Source organism: Oratosquilla oratoria, chromosome 43, assembly GCF_046742065.1.
Source record: "Oratosquilla oratoria isolate Oo_2021 chromosome 43, ASM4674206v1, whole genome shotgun sequence".
In the NCBI taxonomy this organism is placed as follows: Eukaryota; Metazoa; Arthropoda; class Malacostraca; order Stomatopoda; family Squillidae; genus Oratosquilla; species Oratosquilla oratoria.
The window spans coordinates 34,693,633-34,713,509 of NC_134819.1; the positions used below are offsets into that span (position 1 = coordinate 34,693,633).

A 19,877-nucleotide genomic window follows, 5' to 3' on the forward strand; every position below is an offset into this window, starting at 1 on the left:
AAAAAGAAGTCACGGGTCTAGTTCCGAGTTCCTGAGTTTGTTCCTGACCGGTTTCGCTCTAAATTAGCATAGAGCGAAACCGGTCAGGAATAAACTCAGGAACTCTGAACTAGACCCGTTACTTCTTTTTCCACCTTCATCAACTTGTCACAATGTACCAACATATATATATATATATATATATATATATATATATATGTATATATATATATATATTTGTATATTTCGGCAGCAGGTTTTCCTGTAGACAGGTTTCATTGAAGAAAATAGCAATTGATGCATTGATGATCTTCTTGTGTAGAGTTTCAATACGTCTAACTATAGACTTGGCTTCAGGAGGTAAGTTTGCTATCGCAGGTCCAAAGGACATGATTCAAACTCAGAAGGGAGAAGAGTAGCGTTTTACTGGAGCTTGACGTTTCGTACACTATGTACATTTTCAAAATCAATGACAAAAGGTCAGAATACATAGACTTATATAGTAAAGGAGAGGATCATAGTGAACATAAAGAGAACCAATAGGAAATTGTGGTGTGAGGGAACCAATGGGAGAACAGAACGCCGTATATGGGTCAGCCAATCAGAGGCTTGGAACGATGCGTCAGGGAGTAGAGGTCATCAGTCGCGTATTAGGCTTCGGGCGAAGCACATCTCTCCTGGCGGACGGTATGACCATGAATTCCTGTGACTGAAGGTTTAAGGTGGGCATGTTGGCTTGAATGAGGAGGGCCTCGAGGATCTGTAGCCGTCTTGTATCTTGAGCCTGTCCTATGATTTTAGTGTTTTCAGCCATGGTCTGTCTGGTAAGAATAGTGTTGTGGTGAGATTCTGTGTGTGTCTTAGGTGTACCATTTTGTAAGTGTAATGTAATTCTTCTAGAGAGTTTAGTAGTGCAGTATCCTATGTATGAAGAATGAAGGGACTCACAGTTCCCTTGTTTACAGGAGAATTCATACACTAGATGGCTGCGTTGCAACTCAGAAGGAGCGGGGGAAGGGTTATTCTTTAGTAGGAAATTCGAAGTTTTCTTGTTTTTGTAGTAGATGACGAAGTCCACCCGGTCGACAGGATTGGCAGGTTTGACATGACGTTTGATGATTTGCCTGATGATTTTCTCTTCTGTTTTGTACTCTGTAGTCATGTGGGATTTGTAGAATAATTTGATGTTTTGGCCTGAATTGGGGAGGACTGGAGCTTGGTCGTACCATTTGTCGACCGGGTGGACTTCGTTATCTACTACAAAAACAAGAAAACTTCGAATTTCCTACTAAAGAATAACCCTTCCCCCGCCCCTTTTGGTCCATATCTAGGTCGTATGCGAAATAATAATAATAATAATAATAAAATAGTTAAAAGGGCGATAAAATTGTTTATATCGCCCTTTGTTTTATGCAACCGTCAGGCAGATTATCCGGAAGATAATTATAAAACAGTGGCTTATCATGCACATTACTAGAGCTGGGCGCGCTCCTAAACTATTAAAGCAATACAGGTGCCGGTATAGTATGTGGCCTACGAGATTTTTCTTTGGTATAGTATGTAGCCTACCGGACTTTTATTTCGGTATAAACCTGTCTCTTAAGCTTTAATAATTTGGGAGCGCTACCCGCTGCCATACTAAAGCGGAACGCACCGAAGAACGCACCCTGCTCTGCATATTACTATTAGAGTGCCCGTTCATTTCATACACATGACATACTACTATATATGTCATGTGCGTGAAATGAACGGGCATTCTAAAATGAAATGTTTGTCATCTTCAAATTCAGTTGCAATTTTGGGGGACCTAGAGTATTTAAAACTGGGATGAATAATTCTTAATTTTTAATTATTTTCTCTTTCTTTTTTTCGAAATGTGCTTATTACAAAATTACAATATTTCTGTGTCACTGAGATGCTTATCGTTTCTGTTTGGATCTATCAAACAAAGTTCTAAAATACACATTGCGTTACATTACATCATATTAACCCTTACACACTTAAAAAACGCCCAGATATGGAATCTAACTCCTATTTAACTTATTTCTCGGCATCTAGAGCTCATACACTTAAATTAAATCAATGATTCTTAACTGTTTCCACTTACACAACCTTTCAAGTCAGTTGCTGTTTTCATCTCCTTTGTATAAGAATGACCTGATAGTCCACAGAGGTTCTAACTCCCTGATTCATCCTTTAGAAAAATGCTGCCACCTGCGTGATTGGAACAATGTGGAAATCTTACATAGAGGACTAGAAAAGAAGATGTGGAAAAGTGTTGAAGATGCATACATTATCACCAACGACAGGGAAGGATTTGGTTGCCTGTCCAAGGTAGCAAGTGTCTTAATCAATAGTTACTCCAACTCTCGTGGACGGGGAGTTGAGGGTGTGTGTGCGTGTAAGGTCACAGCATTATCCATAGATCGGTCATATGTGAGCTCTGAGCTCTCTTACGGGAGAGAAATAGCTGTCGATCACGAGTCCAACACGTGATCCAAGACTATGGTGAATCACACTGACGCACTCACATACACTGGAAAACAGGAGTTAAGATTCCTGCGACTAGGTAGAACTAGATAAATATACACATATACAATCATAAACTGTACGTGGCCCGACGGCGCAGTGGTAGCGTTCGCAACCTACTAAATCAGCGGTCCGAGATGGACTCCCGCTCAGGGCAGAAGTAATTTCAGTTTCGCTGCGGGTCGTTACTCCAACTCTTGTGGGCGGGGAGTAAAGTGTGTGTGTGTGTGTCAGGTCACAGCATTATCCATAGGTTGTTTGTGTATGAGCTAATTGTGATATATAGAAAAGGGTCTACACTCGACGGGTTCCGTTTCTTTATGGACTACGCCTGTTAGGAGTTGACACAATATATGGAAAATTGTTTCTTGGTCTCTTTGAAACAATGCCTACAGTCTCAGAAAAATAAAATAAAATAAAAATAAATCAATACAACAAATAAATGAGTAAATAAATACATAGAAATAATTACGATTAATAAATGAATGAATAAAATCTACTTCCTTTATCGTACACGATAGTGTGATCATGATGACACCTCCAATACTTCTTATCTTTCGTCATATATATATTTTTTCGCACAATCTTAGGATCAATCTGGTTACTAAAATTTGTGTTCTTTCTCACATGTGAAAAGGTTCTTTGTGTACGTCAACACTCATAATATAGATCATGTATTTATCGGACGACACATCCATAACCAACAGTCGCACATCTTGTTGTTTTTTTGTTTCTGTTTCGCTTAATTTCAATCGTTGATATATATATATATATATATTTATATATATATATATTTATATATATATATATATATATGTATATATATATATGTATATATATATGTATATATATATACATATATATATATACATATATATACATGTATAAATATATATATATGTATATATATATACATATATATATATATATGTATATATATTTATATATTTATATATATACTTCTGCCCATTTCCAAATACTTTGTATTCTTAGCATGAAAGTCCATTTCCCGCACTGGGCTCCAATCACATATTTTGTCTAGATATTACTGTAGCAATTTGCAGTCTTCATCTTCTATTCTCTTTGCGTGTTCTGCAGATATGTTTATTGTAGTTTGCCATTCTCTTCGTCATGTCATTTCAAGGCCAGAGTGACAAAGGGAGACACTTTTTCAAAACTCCAGAGTAAATATAAAAGTATTACAGACCATTCCCACGAAATATTTTTGCTATTAATCTTGAATTTAGGCAACAAAAACGTTATTTTTCAACTCTGGAAAACTGTCTACACTTCGTAAGCAGTTTCGGGAATCTTCGCCAGTTGAATCTATTGAATAGCTTTGAGAAAATTGAAGAAATTATGGTCTATTGTATAGCTGCCGAGTAAACGGTTAAGTAATGCACCAACAAGACCAACACTTTCAATAATTTGGTTTTCCACATCTTTAAGACTAAGCTTTCAATCCCTTGTGATCTGCCCCCATCCTATTTCTGATGTTTTGGGATTCATGAGGTCCCCTTATCTACTATAATAAAGTAGTAGCCTCTGTCTGTCTGTCTGTTTGTTTGTTTGTTCACAAATTCATCCCCCATAATCATATACATTCTGATACCCTATCACTCCAGGTACTTGGATAACTATATTTCAATAAAAAAAATATTTTGGTTAGGGTTAAGGGTTAAAGTTAGGTGGTTTATGGTGTGGGAACACACCACTACTGTAGTATCCCCTTAAGTCACGTAGCATTTTTTGACACAATAATCAATATGATTAAATAACCATTGTATGTGTCCATAAATATTATTTATATTTGTGAAATTAATGTTGCCACAAACCGTGATAGTTTTTGTAAGAAGAAAGCATGTAGATGTAAAATGATTGTATAATTTTACCAAATGTTGAAATATTGGTTATTTTCATATACATTTACTGCCGGCGGAAATATATTATCAACAAACTGCTACGGTTTTGCAGATAAACCCCTATAACAATATATATTCTGAAGATAAATAAACTAGATACATTTCTTCACCTTTTAGGTACGACCTCTTATGCAATAAAGCTTGGCGAGAGTTTATAGGTTCCATAAGTTATTAGCATTTGTTTAACATTAGTAGTTCACAAATTCACAATACCACAAAAAATCACATTTGTAAAGAATTGTACAAGTATATTGAATTTCGGAAATTACAAATTAAGCAGTCCAGCTTCGTATAGTCCTGTTTACGCGGCGCTGCTTTTGACGCTAGACGCTAGCTTCTTATGTCTTGCCGCCCTCCTAGAGCTAATTTCAAGCTGTCAAAGACGCAAGAGGTAAACCGTTTACACGATGCTGGAAAAAAAAAACTGAATTCGCTAGCGTTCTTGAGCAATCCCAGACGTCATGGCATTGCAGGAGAATGTGCTTCGAGATGCTGTTGTCCCTTGTGCAAGGGTGCCCCAAGCCACAATGCGTGATTCTGTTATGAGAAAACAGCCAAGAAAAATAAGTGTATGGCAGGCTCGGGGGGTTTCAGACAATTCCCTGAAGGAAATGGCATTAGAGGACTCAACTGCATACCGGAATGTACTGAAGTTAACGTGCGAAAAAAAGGAGCTATGGATGAAGATACACACTTTTATACAATAAATAAATAAATAGATAAGTAAATAAAAAAGGACACTTGATGCAACCTGCTATTCCATCCCGGACCAAACTAAAGATCACTCTTCGCTTGTTAGCCATAGGGGACTCTTATCAGTCCCTTCGATTTGCCGTATAAATGAATCCGCTTTATCATGCTAGCACAGCCTTGCGACATACAAGATGCTGGGCTTATTCCACTTTTCTTGCTTTATTTTACCTTGTTATTGTAAGTTCCAACAGGTGTGCTTAATGCTCTTGAAGCGTAATGTGAATTTTTTTCATTCAATTTGCTTCTCGAATATATATATATATATATATATATATATATATATATATATATATATATATATATATATATATATATATATATATTTCATTCTTGGTTGCATAGCTCTCATCTGGTAATTTCGAAAACTAAATTGTGCTGCCCTTATTCCTTAGATCTTGGGCAAAGTCGTTGAGCATTTGTGCATCACGCAATGGCTTATTTGAATATTCTTTTAATTTAATGTTCCATGTGATGAGGCAGTTTTCCATAATCTTAAGGAAGGTGAGAGTATTCAATTCCCTTACAGTCGAGTTAGTGTTGGTGCCATCATAAAAAAAAAGAAAACTGGACAATTTTCCCAGTAGCAGAGCAAAAACACCTCCACACACTCCCGTCGTCGTCTGGACTAGCCATCTATTCGCCACTCGCCAGTGAAACGGTAGATGCGAGCGGTAATGTAGAACATGTTAAGCTTTATCGCGCGAATTCATTATTTAATCGCTAGCCAATAAAAGACTCTGCGTCTTTAGACTTTCACCAGCGAATTGAGAAACTTGTTCAAAGCGAATAAAAACAACGCCTTATAAATGCTCTTGGGAATTACCAAGAATAACGGAAAGAAGTTAAAAACGACCAGCATTCTTAGGTGATCTCCAACCATGAAAGAATTCTGCTTGATTGGTCTTCAGGGCTGTAGGGGTGTTCTTGGTATCGTTTTTTCACATAGGGAATTCTCCAACTGTCAGGAGAGAAACATCAGCAATGCAAGTAGAAATTTAATAGCCGGCAGACATTATAAGTCTAAATCATCGTCATTAGATACGCCAAAGGCGAGTGCTCGTCACAATTTGCGCTTGCTATTTCAAAATTTATTTAGCTTTATGAATATATGGGCTGGCTATGGGGTCGAGAGAGGATTAAAGGAAAAAGTCCTGAGTGGAAACCAGGAGAAAAAATATAGGGATAACACTTCTGTTATTCCTTTACACGGGTTTAAGGAATATCTTTTAGTTTAATGCAAGGGGTAGAGAGGGATTTAGGACAGACACATTCTGAAAGGAAAGACAGGAGAGAAAAGACCGGGGCACCCGTTGTTTACTAATATCATTTCTATTTAAAAATAGGACTACCTCATCTTTCGCTTTCTATTTTCTTATCGTAATTTTATGTTTTTAAGCTTAAGATTAAGTGTAAATAGAGGTTTAGGAAAAAAAAAACACTGAAAGGGTGGCAGGAGAGAACAGACGGATATGATACACATTATCTAATTTTCTATTAAGATAACGGTTTTCGCCCCTCATTTTATGGCCCTACCAAATGTAACCCGCCTATATATGACCACACCCCTTCCTAAGCATTTCCCACACACATTACATTTGTAAACTGCGAACTCTTTGAAGCCGAAAACAAAATGCTAAAGTTAGCTCTTTTCATCTGTTTTGATGTAATAGACCAGAGAAAAAGTAAACAATTCAAATTTCTTCGAACGGGAGGAGTGGGTAAAGAATTATTACTCTTCGTATAATTTTCTTGTGTCACGATGAGTAACGAAGATATAGGACTATCATCTGGTCCAGATGAAGGTCCAAGATTAAAAGGATTAAAATTGTCATTAAACCAAGCAACAGAAAAAATATTGGGTACTTGCAAATACTCGACTTTGGCCAAGTGTTATCCAACATTTGCCAAATCCAATGGGAAAGCACTGGATACGATACGTGCAGGTGCAATTGAAGATACCAGAAAAGCAATTTATAAAGATATGGAGGTAATGTTAGAAGAGCATGTTGCCCAACCACTTGAAGAGCTTAGTCAGATTACGCGGACTTATACGGGACCAAAAGGCTGTCAGGCATGGAGACCTCCAGGGAACGCAAAGAAAACGATGCTTGCTCATGATATCAAGGTAACAAGATGCCATATGTCACAATAGTGTTCCAGTATTAGTATGATAATATTAGCAGGGCTGGGCACATTACTGCCAGACAGGTAGTGCGTTACCAAAAAATCTGGGATGCATTTGCAACTTCCGTCAATACGTTACCAATTTTAATTTCATTTGAGCAGTCCCTGTTACTGCATACATGTATATGTATATACACATACACAGTATATATACACAGATTCTTCGGTTACCCATTACCTGTCCAGTGGTAATGTCACAAATGTGCCCAGTTCTATATTTAGGTACCCCCGAATCCACGCGCAGCGCCACCATCGACCATGTATTGTTTTCATGGCCATATGTTGCGGCCCACTAGCTTTTATTTGGTTCAATTTTAATGCTTAGTGCATGCGAAAGATATTCAAATTATCTTGTTGTTTTGCAAGTGTAAGGCTAATTCTTGAAATAGAAACAAATTTTCAGCGATTTAAACGGAAATTTGGTTGTCAAACTCGGCAACATAGTTTTCCGAGTAAAAATATTAAGGTAAGGAATCTCTAAACATAATTTTAAGTTACATAAACAAGTTTATCAACCTATTTTCTCCCGGACATGGGAAGCTTAATATTGTTTAGCACTTCATAATTGAACTTATCGCCCCGGAATGTAGCCATATCACCCATGAATCTGATGCGTCCAGTTCGCGTTCAATTTTGTTTACTTATTTTAGTATATTAGTAATAGTAAATTAGTGGAATGGGCTACTGTAGTATGTTGTGACAGTACCTATCATATCCTGTTTTGAAGCAAGATATGATAGACTCAACAATAATAATGTAATACTCTATCACATGACTATTTTCGAAGCTGAAGGTGGTGACAGAAAAAAGAACTTGGTAAGTTTTCAGAAGTACAGACCAGTGTGAAGTAGAATTAGAAAATTACCAATTTTGTATAGTATAATACATCCACATATGGTTTTCTTGGCAGAAATCAATAACAGAAAATATTCCTAAAAACGATACTCTTATGAACGGAGCCATGGGGTCTGTTTGAGATACCATCTTTGTTTTGATAGATGTGGTGGTTGAAGAAATTAAAGTATGATAGATTTGTTTATTCTAGTCTAACTTGCATTTAGTAGTAGTATACCTGTAATCCTATTGGTCATCAGGGTTGTAGTCATCAAGGATGTTGATGGCCAATTTTAGTATCCAATTGGACTGTGGGGTGTGTAGATTTATTTATAGTCTACATTGGATTTGGAGGTGTTGAAAAAACAAAGTTGTGGTTTGTTTCTTTAATCTCTGTCAAAACTTAACAACATCCCAAATAATTTCACAAGGAAAATACTGGCAGTTACCAATGGTGCTATATACATATAGATTTAAATGGTGGCTGTTGCCAAATGAAAAAGATATATATATAATTTATTCTATACTATCTATTGCTTAATCTATTTCTACAATGTAGAAAACATGAACTGAGTATGGACACACAGTATGCATAGTTTAGAATGGAACACAGAAATTAAAATTATATTGGTCATATGACGACTTGCAGTTGGCAATGGTAGACACAAGTGTCCTGCACTCGGCCAGATGACCACGGTGAGGTCCAACACAATAGGAGGTCCCATGGGAGTTCTCTGGACAGGTCATGATCTGACGTACTATAGCTAATGTGTGCATTTGTACATGTGCACACTGGACATCTAAGGGATTGAATATTTCATTCAATCATAATTAATATTTAATTTTCTAATGCTATATCATGTAGATATGCACTTCTGAAAAAATACCAAGAAATTTACCTAATCCACATGTCATCATTAGGTAAACAGGGTAGTTTTATTTATTCAGCAGCTCATTTTATTTTATTTTTTCATTTTATATTTACACCTGTATAAGTATTTATGATAAATCAAGAAAATCACTGCCATAGTACACCACATTTATTTGCTGTAGCAGAAGATCTGCCACAACATTGCCTGACAGTAAAGTAGCCCTCTTCCCTCCAACAGGTAGCATATTCACACATTAAAAATACAAATAAGCTAACCTAGGAATCTGATGAAAGTCTAAAAAATCATAGAATTTACTTATCAATAGAAGTGAACATGTGGCCTAATAGAAGTGAACATGTGGCTTGTTTATTGCCAGAAGCATTGGCTGGCATATATCTTTGGATCTAGAAAAAGCTTATTGTATAATTTTTAGTTGCTGAAATTTTGAATTGCATTTAATCTCAACAATTTTTATACAGTGTATTTTTATATCTGTGTATACAATTGCAAAATAAAAAGCAAACAAACAAACTTATGTTCCATAGATTTTAGTAGTTAAGGGCCATTTGAAATCAGGAAATGATAATGATACTCTTCTCCGGATTTACTGAATTTTCCTCATAATCTATGCAAAGTACTCCATATAGCAATAAAAGCCTGCAGGATGAATAATGGATTTACCCTCAATTATAACTAGTAATTTCTTTGGTCAGTTTTAAATATTTCCCCATAGATGTAAGCAGTATCAATTTCTTCACTACCAAAGTGGTCAAATGATGTTACTCCATCACCCTCCATTAATAAGATGAGAAAGTAAAATCAATGCCAAGATAGGGAGAAAAACTGACAGGCTGACTGTTAATGTGTTTACACTTCAATGTGGCCTATTATTGGAGGGAAAATTTTCTATTTACACAATTTTTCACATTAACGGGCAAAAATCATGAGTTTTGTATTCATATACCTGTGCTGCCACTTAGGGGGAATCCTGAGAAGTGTTTACATTGTCATTTAAAATCTTTATTAATTCATATTTGAGTTTAACAGACCCTCATTTGTCTTGGGAACACACACACATGCAAGCAAAGAAGAGAAAGAGGTGACCTGCTGACCATTTACAGAATCATGAAAGGCACAGAAGTCCTTGATAGAGAGGACTTACTAAATTGGGAAAAGAAAAGTACAAGGGGATGTGAAAAGAAACTCAAAAAGGATAGTTATAGAAGAGACCCGGAAAAAAAACAGTTTTCCACACAGAGTGGTGGATATCTGGAACAAACTGGATAAAACAATAGTGTGTGCAAAAACTATACTCAAATTTCAGAGCAAGGTAGACACTGTGAAATACAAAGACATGACACCACGAGCATAGCTCCCCTTTCTGTAAGATACAACTAGGTAAATTTAATGTCACTTCTTGTACTACTCATATGGAATTGAAGAGTATTTATGCTGTTGACGATACAGTGCAATTATTATATAGCTTAAAATGTAGCTAAAATCTTTCTTAAATCACATTTAGCAAAGTTTAATGGACCCTCACATGTCTTTGGAACACACTTGTATGAACAAGAGATAGGGATGATTTATTAAAATGGGACAATTGAAAAACAAGAGGACATGAAAAGAAACTAAAAAAGGATAACTATAGAAGAGATAAAAAGAAATAGCTTCCCACATAGAGTGCTGAATTCCTGGAATAAATTAGATAAGGAAACCGTGTGTGCAAACACTATTCAAGATTTTAAAGAAAAGTTGAATATTGTATGACTTAAACTACACACATTGGATCAAATTGCGTTTATGCTACCGACTGTACAGTACAGGTAAACGTCGACTTACGATGGCCGCGACTTACGATTGTTCGACTTTACGATGACGACGACGACGACGACGATATGATAATTTAACCCCTTCCATACGGTGCCGCACACGTAGGCGTCATGAGGAGCAAGTGGATTCGCGACGCTGCCATATCGGCGTCTTGATTATATTTATTGTAGTCGCCCCTGTGTTTTTACATTCTCTCAAATGTGCCCTAAATCCCATTCTCTGTGGTTTTCAAAATTCGCGGGTGAAAGAGAGAACGATCGATATAAGCGGTGACTATATTTTATGATGCGAGTATTATTACGTCACGTCGTCCGGCTGGCATTGGCTGCTGCCCGCGAGATTTAAGTTCCGTACTGAAAATACATATTATAGTGTTTGAATATGGTAAAAAGGATAAAAATAATTAAATAAACTACTGTACATGTTTAATAGGCTATATTCAGTATCTCTGGTGGTTAATATACAGGTAGGCTAGGTACAGTGACCACGGAACAGAGTGGGGATCGACTTACGATGAGATCGTCTTACGATGTCTCTATCGAAACCTAATGCCATCGTAAGTCGACGTTTACCTGTATTATTGTTATGCAACTTAGGATATAGCCAAAACCTTTATTAATTCACATTTAATTGAGTTTAATGGACCCTCCTGTGTTTTGGGAAAGCATGCCTGTGCATGCACAAACTGTTATTCATGATATGACATTTACATAATGCTTTTCATTATTAGAGACCACATCAAGAGCACTCTCTACTAATCCAGTTTCCTGCACCATTGAAACCTCAGCTACTTATCAAGAATTCAACAAATATCCATATAATATGTATTCAACACATATTAACATATACACCATTGGCTCTCACTCAAACCATGGGGCAGGTTATGCAGTAGTGTCCCCACATAAGATAAGATCTTGAACTAACCCCCCCCCTTCCAATCATCTCGCTGCTGGACTCCTTCACCATCCTCACTGGATTGTATAGGACCCCCTGCATCCTGTATAATCCTATCAGATTCACAAAGTTCTATAAAAGCAATTTTGACCCTCAAATCCTCCCACTCACTAGTCCACAAAATCTATTCATGCATCATCCAAATCACTAGCTACTTCAAATTTGTATCCTTTTGCTGGATGCAATAACAAACAGGCATCCCCAACAATGAAGAAACTAAAAATGTGGCTTGAAAGGTAGCATCTAACCACCTTTTGATGCCTCCACTCCATAGACCTTAACATACTATTATCCAATTCTTTGATTGGCAATGTTGAACATGTGGCAAGGATGCTGGAAACAATTCCAGATCACCTTAAAACAATTAAACCTCATAAATACCTGTGACTATCTTTCACATTAACTTAACCAATGCATTGAAATGGTACTAGCATGCCTAAAAATCACACATACTGTATATACTGTTTGACTGTCTAAGCTGCACAACACCTTGCAACAACTACCTACTTTGACATTTACTCTCTTACACAGCAATGTCTCTACAACAAAACACAAATACCTCTATTATCTCTATATCTTCCCATAGAAAACAGAACTATTAATCAAACAGTAAATGCCCTTGACTAACTAAACTAATGTATGAAACATAAGATAATGCATGAGAGTGACATGAAATTGTCCAAAAGGATAGAAGTGCTGGTAAACTAAAGTCTATAACAACATCAACAACGGCAATATTATTTTTTGTTGGAGAAAAATAGAGTAGGGAAACCCTAGTCTCCTCACTCTGTACCAGTTGGTTGCCTGCTATGACATACATGGGATCAATTAATCAATCTGTTGACCCAGGTCTCTTGCAGGAGACTCAATTCCCAGGTAACCAGCCACTAGACAGGCCTATAGGTCACTCAGGGAAGAAATTTTGTGTTGTCAAGAAATAGTGTTGGGCAGTGCAGGATTAGGTGCTCAGTGTCCTCTGTGTGATGGTTGAATCTACGGGAGTTTGATTATGTGGCCAGGCCTATTTTGTGCTGTTACTGTCATAGAGCTAGGTGATGTCCTGAACACAAGCATACTAGTATGGTTCTTGCTTGAAAGGGAATTTTCTTTGGTGATTCCTGTGGGGTTTTGATGGTATGTCTTGAAAAGCTTGTTTTGTAGTCTGGATATGAACGTGTTTCAATGTGGATATATTGTATGGTATGGTGGTAGCTTTTTGTGTACAGTTAGCACCATCAGAATTGGCATGCATCATTTTCTACCCCTGTCACATCATATTTGTGCACAAAACAACAAAAATAGACCGTGTTGGGTATTCTCTAACTTTTAGTACAGTCGAACCTCGAAAGCCCAGACTAATTGGGGGGAAGGGTGGTCCGGTCATGCCAAACGTCCGGTTATCGAAAATATTGCCCTAACACCCGTAGATTTTCATAGCAGTATACGTATAGGTAATGTATGATATGGCATAGAAACACATAAGAATAATATTCTAACACTGTAATAATAACAATACTGTAATAATAATGCTATAATACTAATAATTCTGTAATAATAACTGTAATACAGGCATGTAAATGTACTGTATATACAGTGTACTGTACTGTATTTTTTATTACGTACACTGTAAATATCGGAAGGCATGCACGCGGGACAGCGGTGGCGGCCAGAGTTGCCGCGTTTTCTACACTGCCATGTAGATTGGGAGTGTTGCCATACCGGGGCATACATTTTTCTCAGGCGTGTGCAGACTTTCATAGCAAGATATACTTGTCAAACTTTGACAAAATGGTGGTTCTAGTTTTTTTTATTCTTGAATGTATATAAGGCCCCCATGCCCTAACATATTCAGTAAGATATAATTTTTTTTTTATATTATTATCGCTAAAAGAAAGCTGAAACTTTAGCGTAGATTTTTTTTCTACACGGTAAAAATGTATCTTTTGGGGTATAACATTTTATAAGTAACACAATTACCAATAAAAGTCATATTTTTATGTACCATTTATTATTTGATAACTAGTTCTATGATTTTTAAACAAAAGTTTGAGTTTTTGAATGTTTTTAACAGCCCGCTGATATGTAGAAAAAAATTCCTCATGTCCTTGTGCAGTTGCCACATGCCGCTATTTTACTACGTTTTTGGTACAAAATTCTACGAAACGGCAGCCCTGGTGGCGGCTTGACTGGGCTGGGTTTGAGTACATGTGTACGGCTGTCGCTGCCACCTACCGGACAAATAGGGAACTTTGCTTGAAAAGTCCGCCCTTTGTTCATTTCGACCGGTCATACGAGGGTCCGGGCTTTCGAGGTTCGACTGTATTTTGTGTACCCTCCCTTATTCTTCAGGCAAGACCTGAGGTGATGGGGAACAGAGAAAGAGAGAAGTTAGCCCAGATGTTTTGAAGGGCAGCAACAAGTTTTGGCTCACTGGGTTTTTATCATAGCCCACAAATTTTGTATTGGAGAAAGGTCAGGACTGTTGCCTGGCCAATCTTTTATATATTCAATTCCCATAAAATCCAGCCAATCCGTTACCAGTTTTGCCATGTGAGCTGGTGCCCCATCCTGCTGGTACACTTCACATTGACAGATGTCAAAGCAGTCCTCAAGATGGTCTGGCAAGAGCTCCAGGTACCTCTCCTTGTTGACTGTAACATTCCTTGGGGAAACCACTAGCTTTCCAAGACCAAAATACCCCAAAGCACCCTTGACCATGACTGAGTCAGGGTGTTTGACAGTCCCGTTGCTGTATCTGGGGGAGGAGGAATCTAGACCACTGCATATCCGTATTTTCCCTCCTCAATTGCTAGTGATGGTAAAGGTGGCTTCATCAGACCATAACAGTTTCTTCCACTTATCTTGATCCTAGGCAAGGTATTTCAGGTAAAAACTAATTTGATTCTTCTTTTGCCTGGTTGTAATAATTGGTTTTCTTCTAGGTGTGCAGTGCTTATGCCCAAGGTCATTGTGGAAGCAGTGCTGCACAGTCCTGAGACACATTGGCCAGCAGATGAGGGTTCTTGTGTTTTAATTCTATAGCAGAAATGCAAAGTTCCCTGTTACCTTGGCGCTGCAGGAGTTTCAAGGGCCTGGGTGTAGTTTTATGAACACCTGGCCTTTTTCTTGAGAGCTGTGGGTCAGCACCACCAATGTCACAGTAATGCTTGGTCCACCTCTACACAAAATGCCGTAGAGTGCAGATGATAACTGAAATTTTTGTTGGACTTTCCTCCTATTACCAAGGCAGTAATACTTGCCAGTTGGTCTTTCTTCAAGTCCATTGCTTAATGATGAACATAGTTGTGCATAAGGAAAAAAAAAAGGGGGATTTGCTGAGAAGAGCAAAACATATCTGTTCACCACAAAGCTCAATGCTGCATGACATTATCGATCTCGCTAGCCTGTACCTACCTCTGATGTCCCAATTTTCCAGACATATTTAAACCACTGTTTTACAGGGTGGTTTCTTCCTTGCCATCAGAATTGGTGAGAGGTATGATGTGCCAATACTGGTAGTTGTTGTTGTTGTCGTTCCCTAGACTGTCTGTCCGAGCAGTCCCGTCTCCCCAAGGAAGGCCACAGCCGAAACTGGGTTTTCCCACAAATCCTTTATAGAGTGAATGTTGTGTTGTTTGCGTGCATGATTGTGTATAATGCAGTCTTCCATTATGTGTTGTATGGTATGGGGTGAAGTGTTACATCCTGGGCAGCTGTTCACAACACGGTCGTCCAGCCTCTTCTGGTAGCTTAGAAGTGCTGGGTGGTGACCGCATCGCAGTCTGGCCAAGTGGATTCTGTCCTTACGTGGGAGAGAGGATTCAGAAGGGTGGATATCAGGGGGTCTGGCATGCAGCAGTGTGTTGTCTTTCAGTGTGTTAATGGAGCGGTGAGTGATATGATTATGAATATGTTTCCGGAGGCTGGTATTTGGTGGTTGTGGAGGAAGAGAAGAGAGTATCTGTGTGTAATAAAGGTCTTTGGGTGTAGTTTTAATGTTTCTTTGTGTGTGTGGGTGTTCTGCTATGTAGTGTAGCGGGTGTGATGTGTTTGTGGTGGCTGCAGCAAGTGTTTGTGTGCCTCTCATGTCGAGGTGGTCCTTGACTTTGAGGACTTTTGTTTCATGGTGTAAATGGTCTGTAGGTGATGTATTTGTGCAGCCTGTAATTGTTTTTAGGGCTTTGTTTTGTATGATTTGAAGGGTGTTGTGGTGTGTCTCACTGAGATTAGGAGCATTGGACCACAAGGTATACACGCACTCACAAACATTGCAAACTACAGCTATTCACACAACACTATACCCGACATCTGGAAGCATGGTAAAATAATCACCATTCCAAAACCGAACAAAGACCCAACAATCCCAACATCGCACCGCCCAATCACACTTCTCTGCACCCCCTCTAAAGTCATTGAACGCCTAATACTTAAACTTGTCGCACCATATATTCCCCTTGCTGACTCACAACACGGTTTTAGGCCACTACACTCCACAAACACTCTTCTGACAAACCTCACACAAAGAATTTTAGATGGCATCAATTCAGATAGGCCCCACCACAGAACACTTCTTATAACATTGGACATTAGTAAAGCTTTTGATGCTATCCCCCGCCACAACCTAACAAATAAAATATATAACACAGACATGCACAATAACACCAAAAGATGGCTGGCCAATTATCTGGCAGGCAGGAATGCTCATGTGTCATATAATGGCCAATCATCGCACATCAGAAACATTAAGAACGGAGTACCACAGGGCTCAGTTCTATCCCCCACATTATTTAATCTATACATGCATGACTTACCCACGCCAGACACCTCAGAAATACAAATCTCTTCCTACGCAGACGACATAACAATCACCTGCACACATCGTAACACAGACAAAGCTGCAGAAATAATCCAGCCTTACCTTGACACACTCAACACATGGTTCATCACAAACAGACTCAAAATAGCTCCAACCAAATCTACAGCAACACTTCTCACCAACTGGACAAAAGAACACAAATACATACCTCATCTCTACATCAACAACACTCTAATACCACACACAAACACACCGAAAATTCTTGGTGTAACATACGATACATCCATGTCTTTCAAACAACACCTCACAAACATAAAAAACAAATGCACACCTAGACTTAACGCACTTAAGTCAATCACTGGAACAACATTTGGACAAAACAAAGAAACTAATATAACAATATACAAACAATGCATACGCTCAGTGATGAATTATACTGGTAGTTCTGACTATATGGTCGAGTAGTAAGTTGCTGTACTATACCTTACTGGTCTAGAGGAAGTGGGAAGTTTACTGGAATACCACCAATCTTCAATCAACCAAGGGTACTGTCATACTACAAAAAGGTGTGGCCTCAAGGGGCTGGTGCCTAGTTTCTGGATTGCGCCCATGATGGTAGCATTCTTTTCCCTCCACCACAGGGGGATCAGGAAGAGGTAGAGCCATAGAGGGACCAATGATGGGAACCTGCATATGGTAGTTCTGCAAAATGGTCAGCAACTGCTTATTTTCAAAACCCATCAGTCTCCTCACTTCTGTGAGGAGGTATGGCACTAAGAGACTGACATTCAGTCTCTGGACTGATCACATTATCTCTCCCAACTTCATTTTTTTCATATGGAGATCTGACAACTGGAAATTGCTGACCTTCCCCTACCCATTTCAATTGGTGACAGAAATAATCCCACATTAGTAAAATACATATAACAGTGAAGTTTCTTCCCATAGAGATCTGTGGTAAGGCCTGAGGGCCATTACCAGCCACTTTGGGGCCACAGGTTTTCTACTTGTTGGAACTCGAGGCAACAATTAATTGATTAGTCATAGAAATGTTAAAAAAAAAGAGCATAAAAGAGGGACAGCAGTAGTACAAAAGCATCTTGATTTTCTTTGAGTAAATTTTAACCTCTTCCATACGACGATGCCTCCCGTCCTTCCTCAACAGACATTCCCCTCTTCCCCAAAGCCCCCTTCACCCCATCCATCCACCTCATCCTAGGACGTCCCCTCATGTTCACTCCCTCCACATCTGCCTTCCATACCTCTTTTACTAGTCTTTCTTCACTCATTCTTTCCATGTGTCCAAACCATCCTAATACTCTTTCATCAACCTTATCTCCCAACTCCCTTTCCACCCCTGTTCTCCTCATTTCTCACTCTATCTAGCCTAGTAACCCCCATCATACTTCTCAGACACCTCATCTCAAACACATTCAAACTCCTTCTCTCTTCCTCTCTTATGTTCCATGTTTCTGCCCCATACAGTGCTGTTGGCACAATCACTCCTTCATACAGTCTCCTCATAGCATCCATTCCCAAATCTATTCCTCATTGCACTCTTCAATCCACCAAGGCATTTACTTGCTTCTCTCAATCTCCATTCTACCTCCACCTTTTCCTGCCACATTATTTTAATATTATGTAAATATGAATACTATTAACATGTATCTTCAATTTCTTTCCCTCGGATCTCTTCTGAGTTGGGGACTACAATAGTATTGCATTAGGCATTCCTAGGCTTAGATTTCAACCCAAATCCTCCAGTGTTGGACAAAATCTATCCCAAGGCTCGTAATCCAAACCATGTACAGTACTGGTGTAACCATACCTTAAAGCACTGAGAATTGTAACAGGCTGCACCCTAATATATCTGCACATTGAAGCCCCTGGTATATATTTAAATACATACATAAATATACCAAGGGCTTCCCCCCCCCTTACAAGGAAGATAGCCAAAGTCAGAAGGCATAATTCCACTCCTCCCCCCCCCTCCGCCATTTCATTCCCACCCACTCTACTCCCATTCACCACCCCTCCCTCTCTCTTTTCTTGGCTCCTCCTGGATGACAAGTTGTCCCTGCATCTCGCCCATTGTTCTGGGTCAGGGCAAAATCCTCATCACATGAAAATGATAGATACACAGTTCTATACTAAAGCCCCAACCCTATCCACCTGTCTTACCACACAATGGATGCATACAAAAACACATTCACACACCTAAAACAAGCATTTCAAGACCAATTACCAAATTCCCTACTCCATCAAACCCCTCTAGACCTTAACCACACAGGAAAAATCCCTCATAAACGCATCAAGAACCAGTGACTGTAGCATGACTTTTAGATCACTATCCAGCACTGAAACAATACAAACACAGAATAGACATGGCCACAGAAACACTGCCTTTGATGCAGCCACCACACTGAAAACACCAAACACCTCATCCTACTCTTGATTTACCCTAGCCATACCCAAACAATGACACTATATTTCTTCCTTAAGTAACCCATGAGCCATTACAGTGGTGGCCAGTAACCTGGGAGCCGTGGATATCTAGGACAACACATTGGTCGAAACTTAGATACATCCCCCTGCAAAGGTGAAGAAGCCTTTTGATATGTAGATACATTACATTTTCTATCCATTTCCAGGTGTTGCAGTACGAAAAACAAAAACTAAGTGAAATAGTTGAGTCACTTAGGAAGCATTCAGAAGCTACTTTAAAGAAGGTCAAAGCAGGACGTGAACAGATCCAGAGCAACAGCCTTAAAATCCAGGAATACAAAGAAAGTCTGCAACAAGTCAATGATGTCTGCAAAACAATACCTGTTGAAGTGCCATCTGCTAACATAAGTGATGGGAGAAATTTGTAACTTATCAGAGTGCCAGCTTATTAGAATTTTTCAGTCATTTGTTGTAACCTTGTATTCAATTTGCTTTTCCAAATAAAGAAATTGTAATGGGAAAGAAACCTTTGATACACAGATAAAGAGACTCCTTCCTTATAAAGGAGGGAGCCAGCCAAGACATACCCATTTGTATTTCCTTTTATTTTGACTAATTGTAGGAGGAAAAGAATAGATCTCCATGGGGTCTACAAATACTATACTGTACTGTTTCCACAGTTAATTGTTAATAAAATTAGATTAAAAAATTTGTGGTTTAAGTCATGCCTAGGCTTTATTTAGCAAGTTTTAGCAA

General features: G+C 38.5%; 1 protein-coding gene across 1 annotated transcript; it reads left to right on the top strand.

The window, feature by feature from the left end:
• The first annotated feature begins 6,860 nt into the window (after positions 1–6,860).
• LOC143021911 (uncharacterized) lies at positions 6,861–19,841 on the top strand. The gene is made up of 2 exons (XM_076179738.1): positions 6,861–7,308; positions 19,328–19,841. The coding sequence occupies exons 1-2, from the start codon at positions 6,943–6,945 to the stop codon at positions 19,547–19,549; spliced, it is 588 nt and encodes a 195-aa protein (XP_076035853.1). The 5' UTR covers positions 6,861–6,942; the 3' UTR covers positions 19,550–19,841.
• The last annotated feature ends 36 nt before the right edge of the window (positions 19,842–19,877 follow it).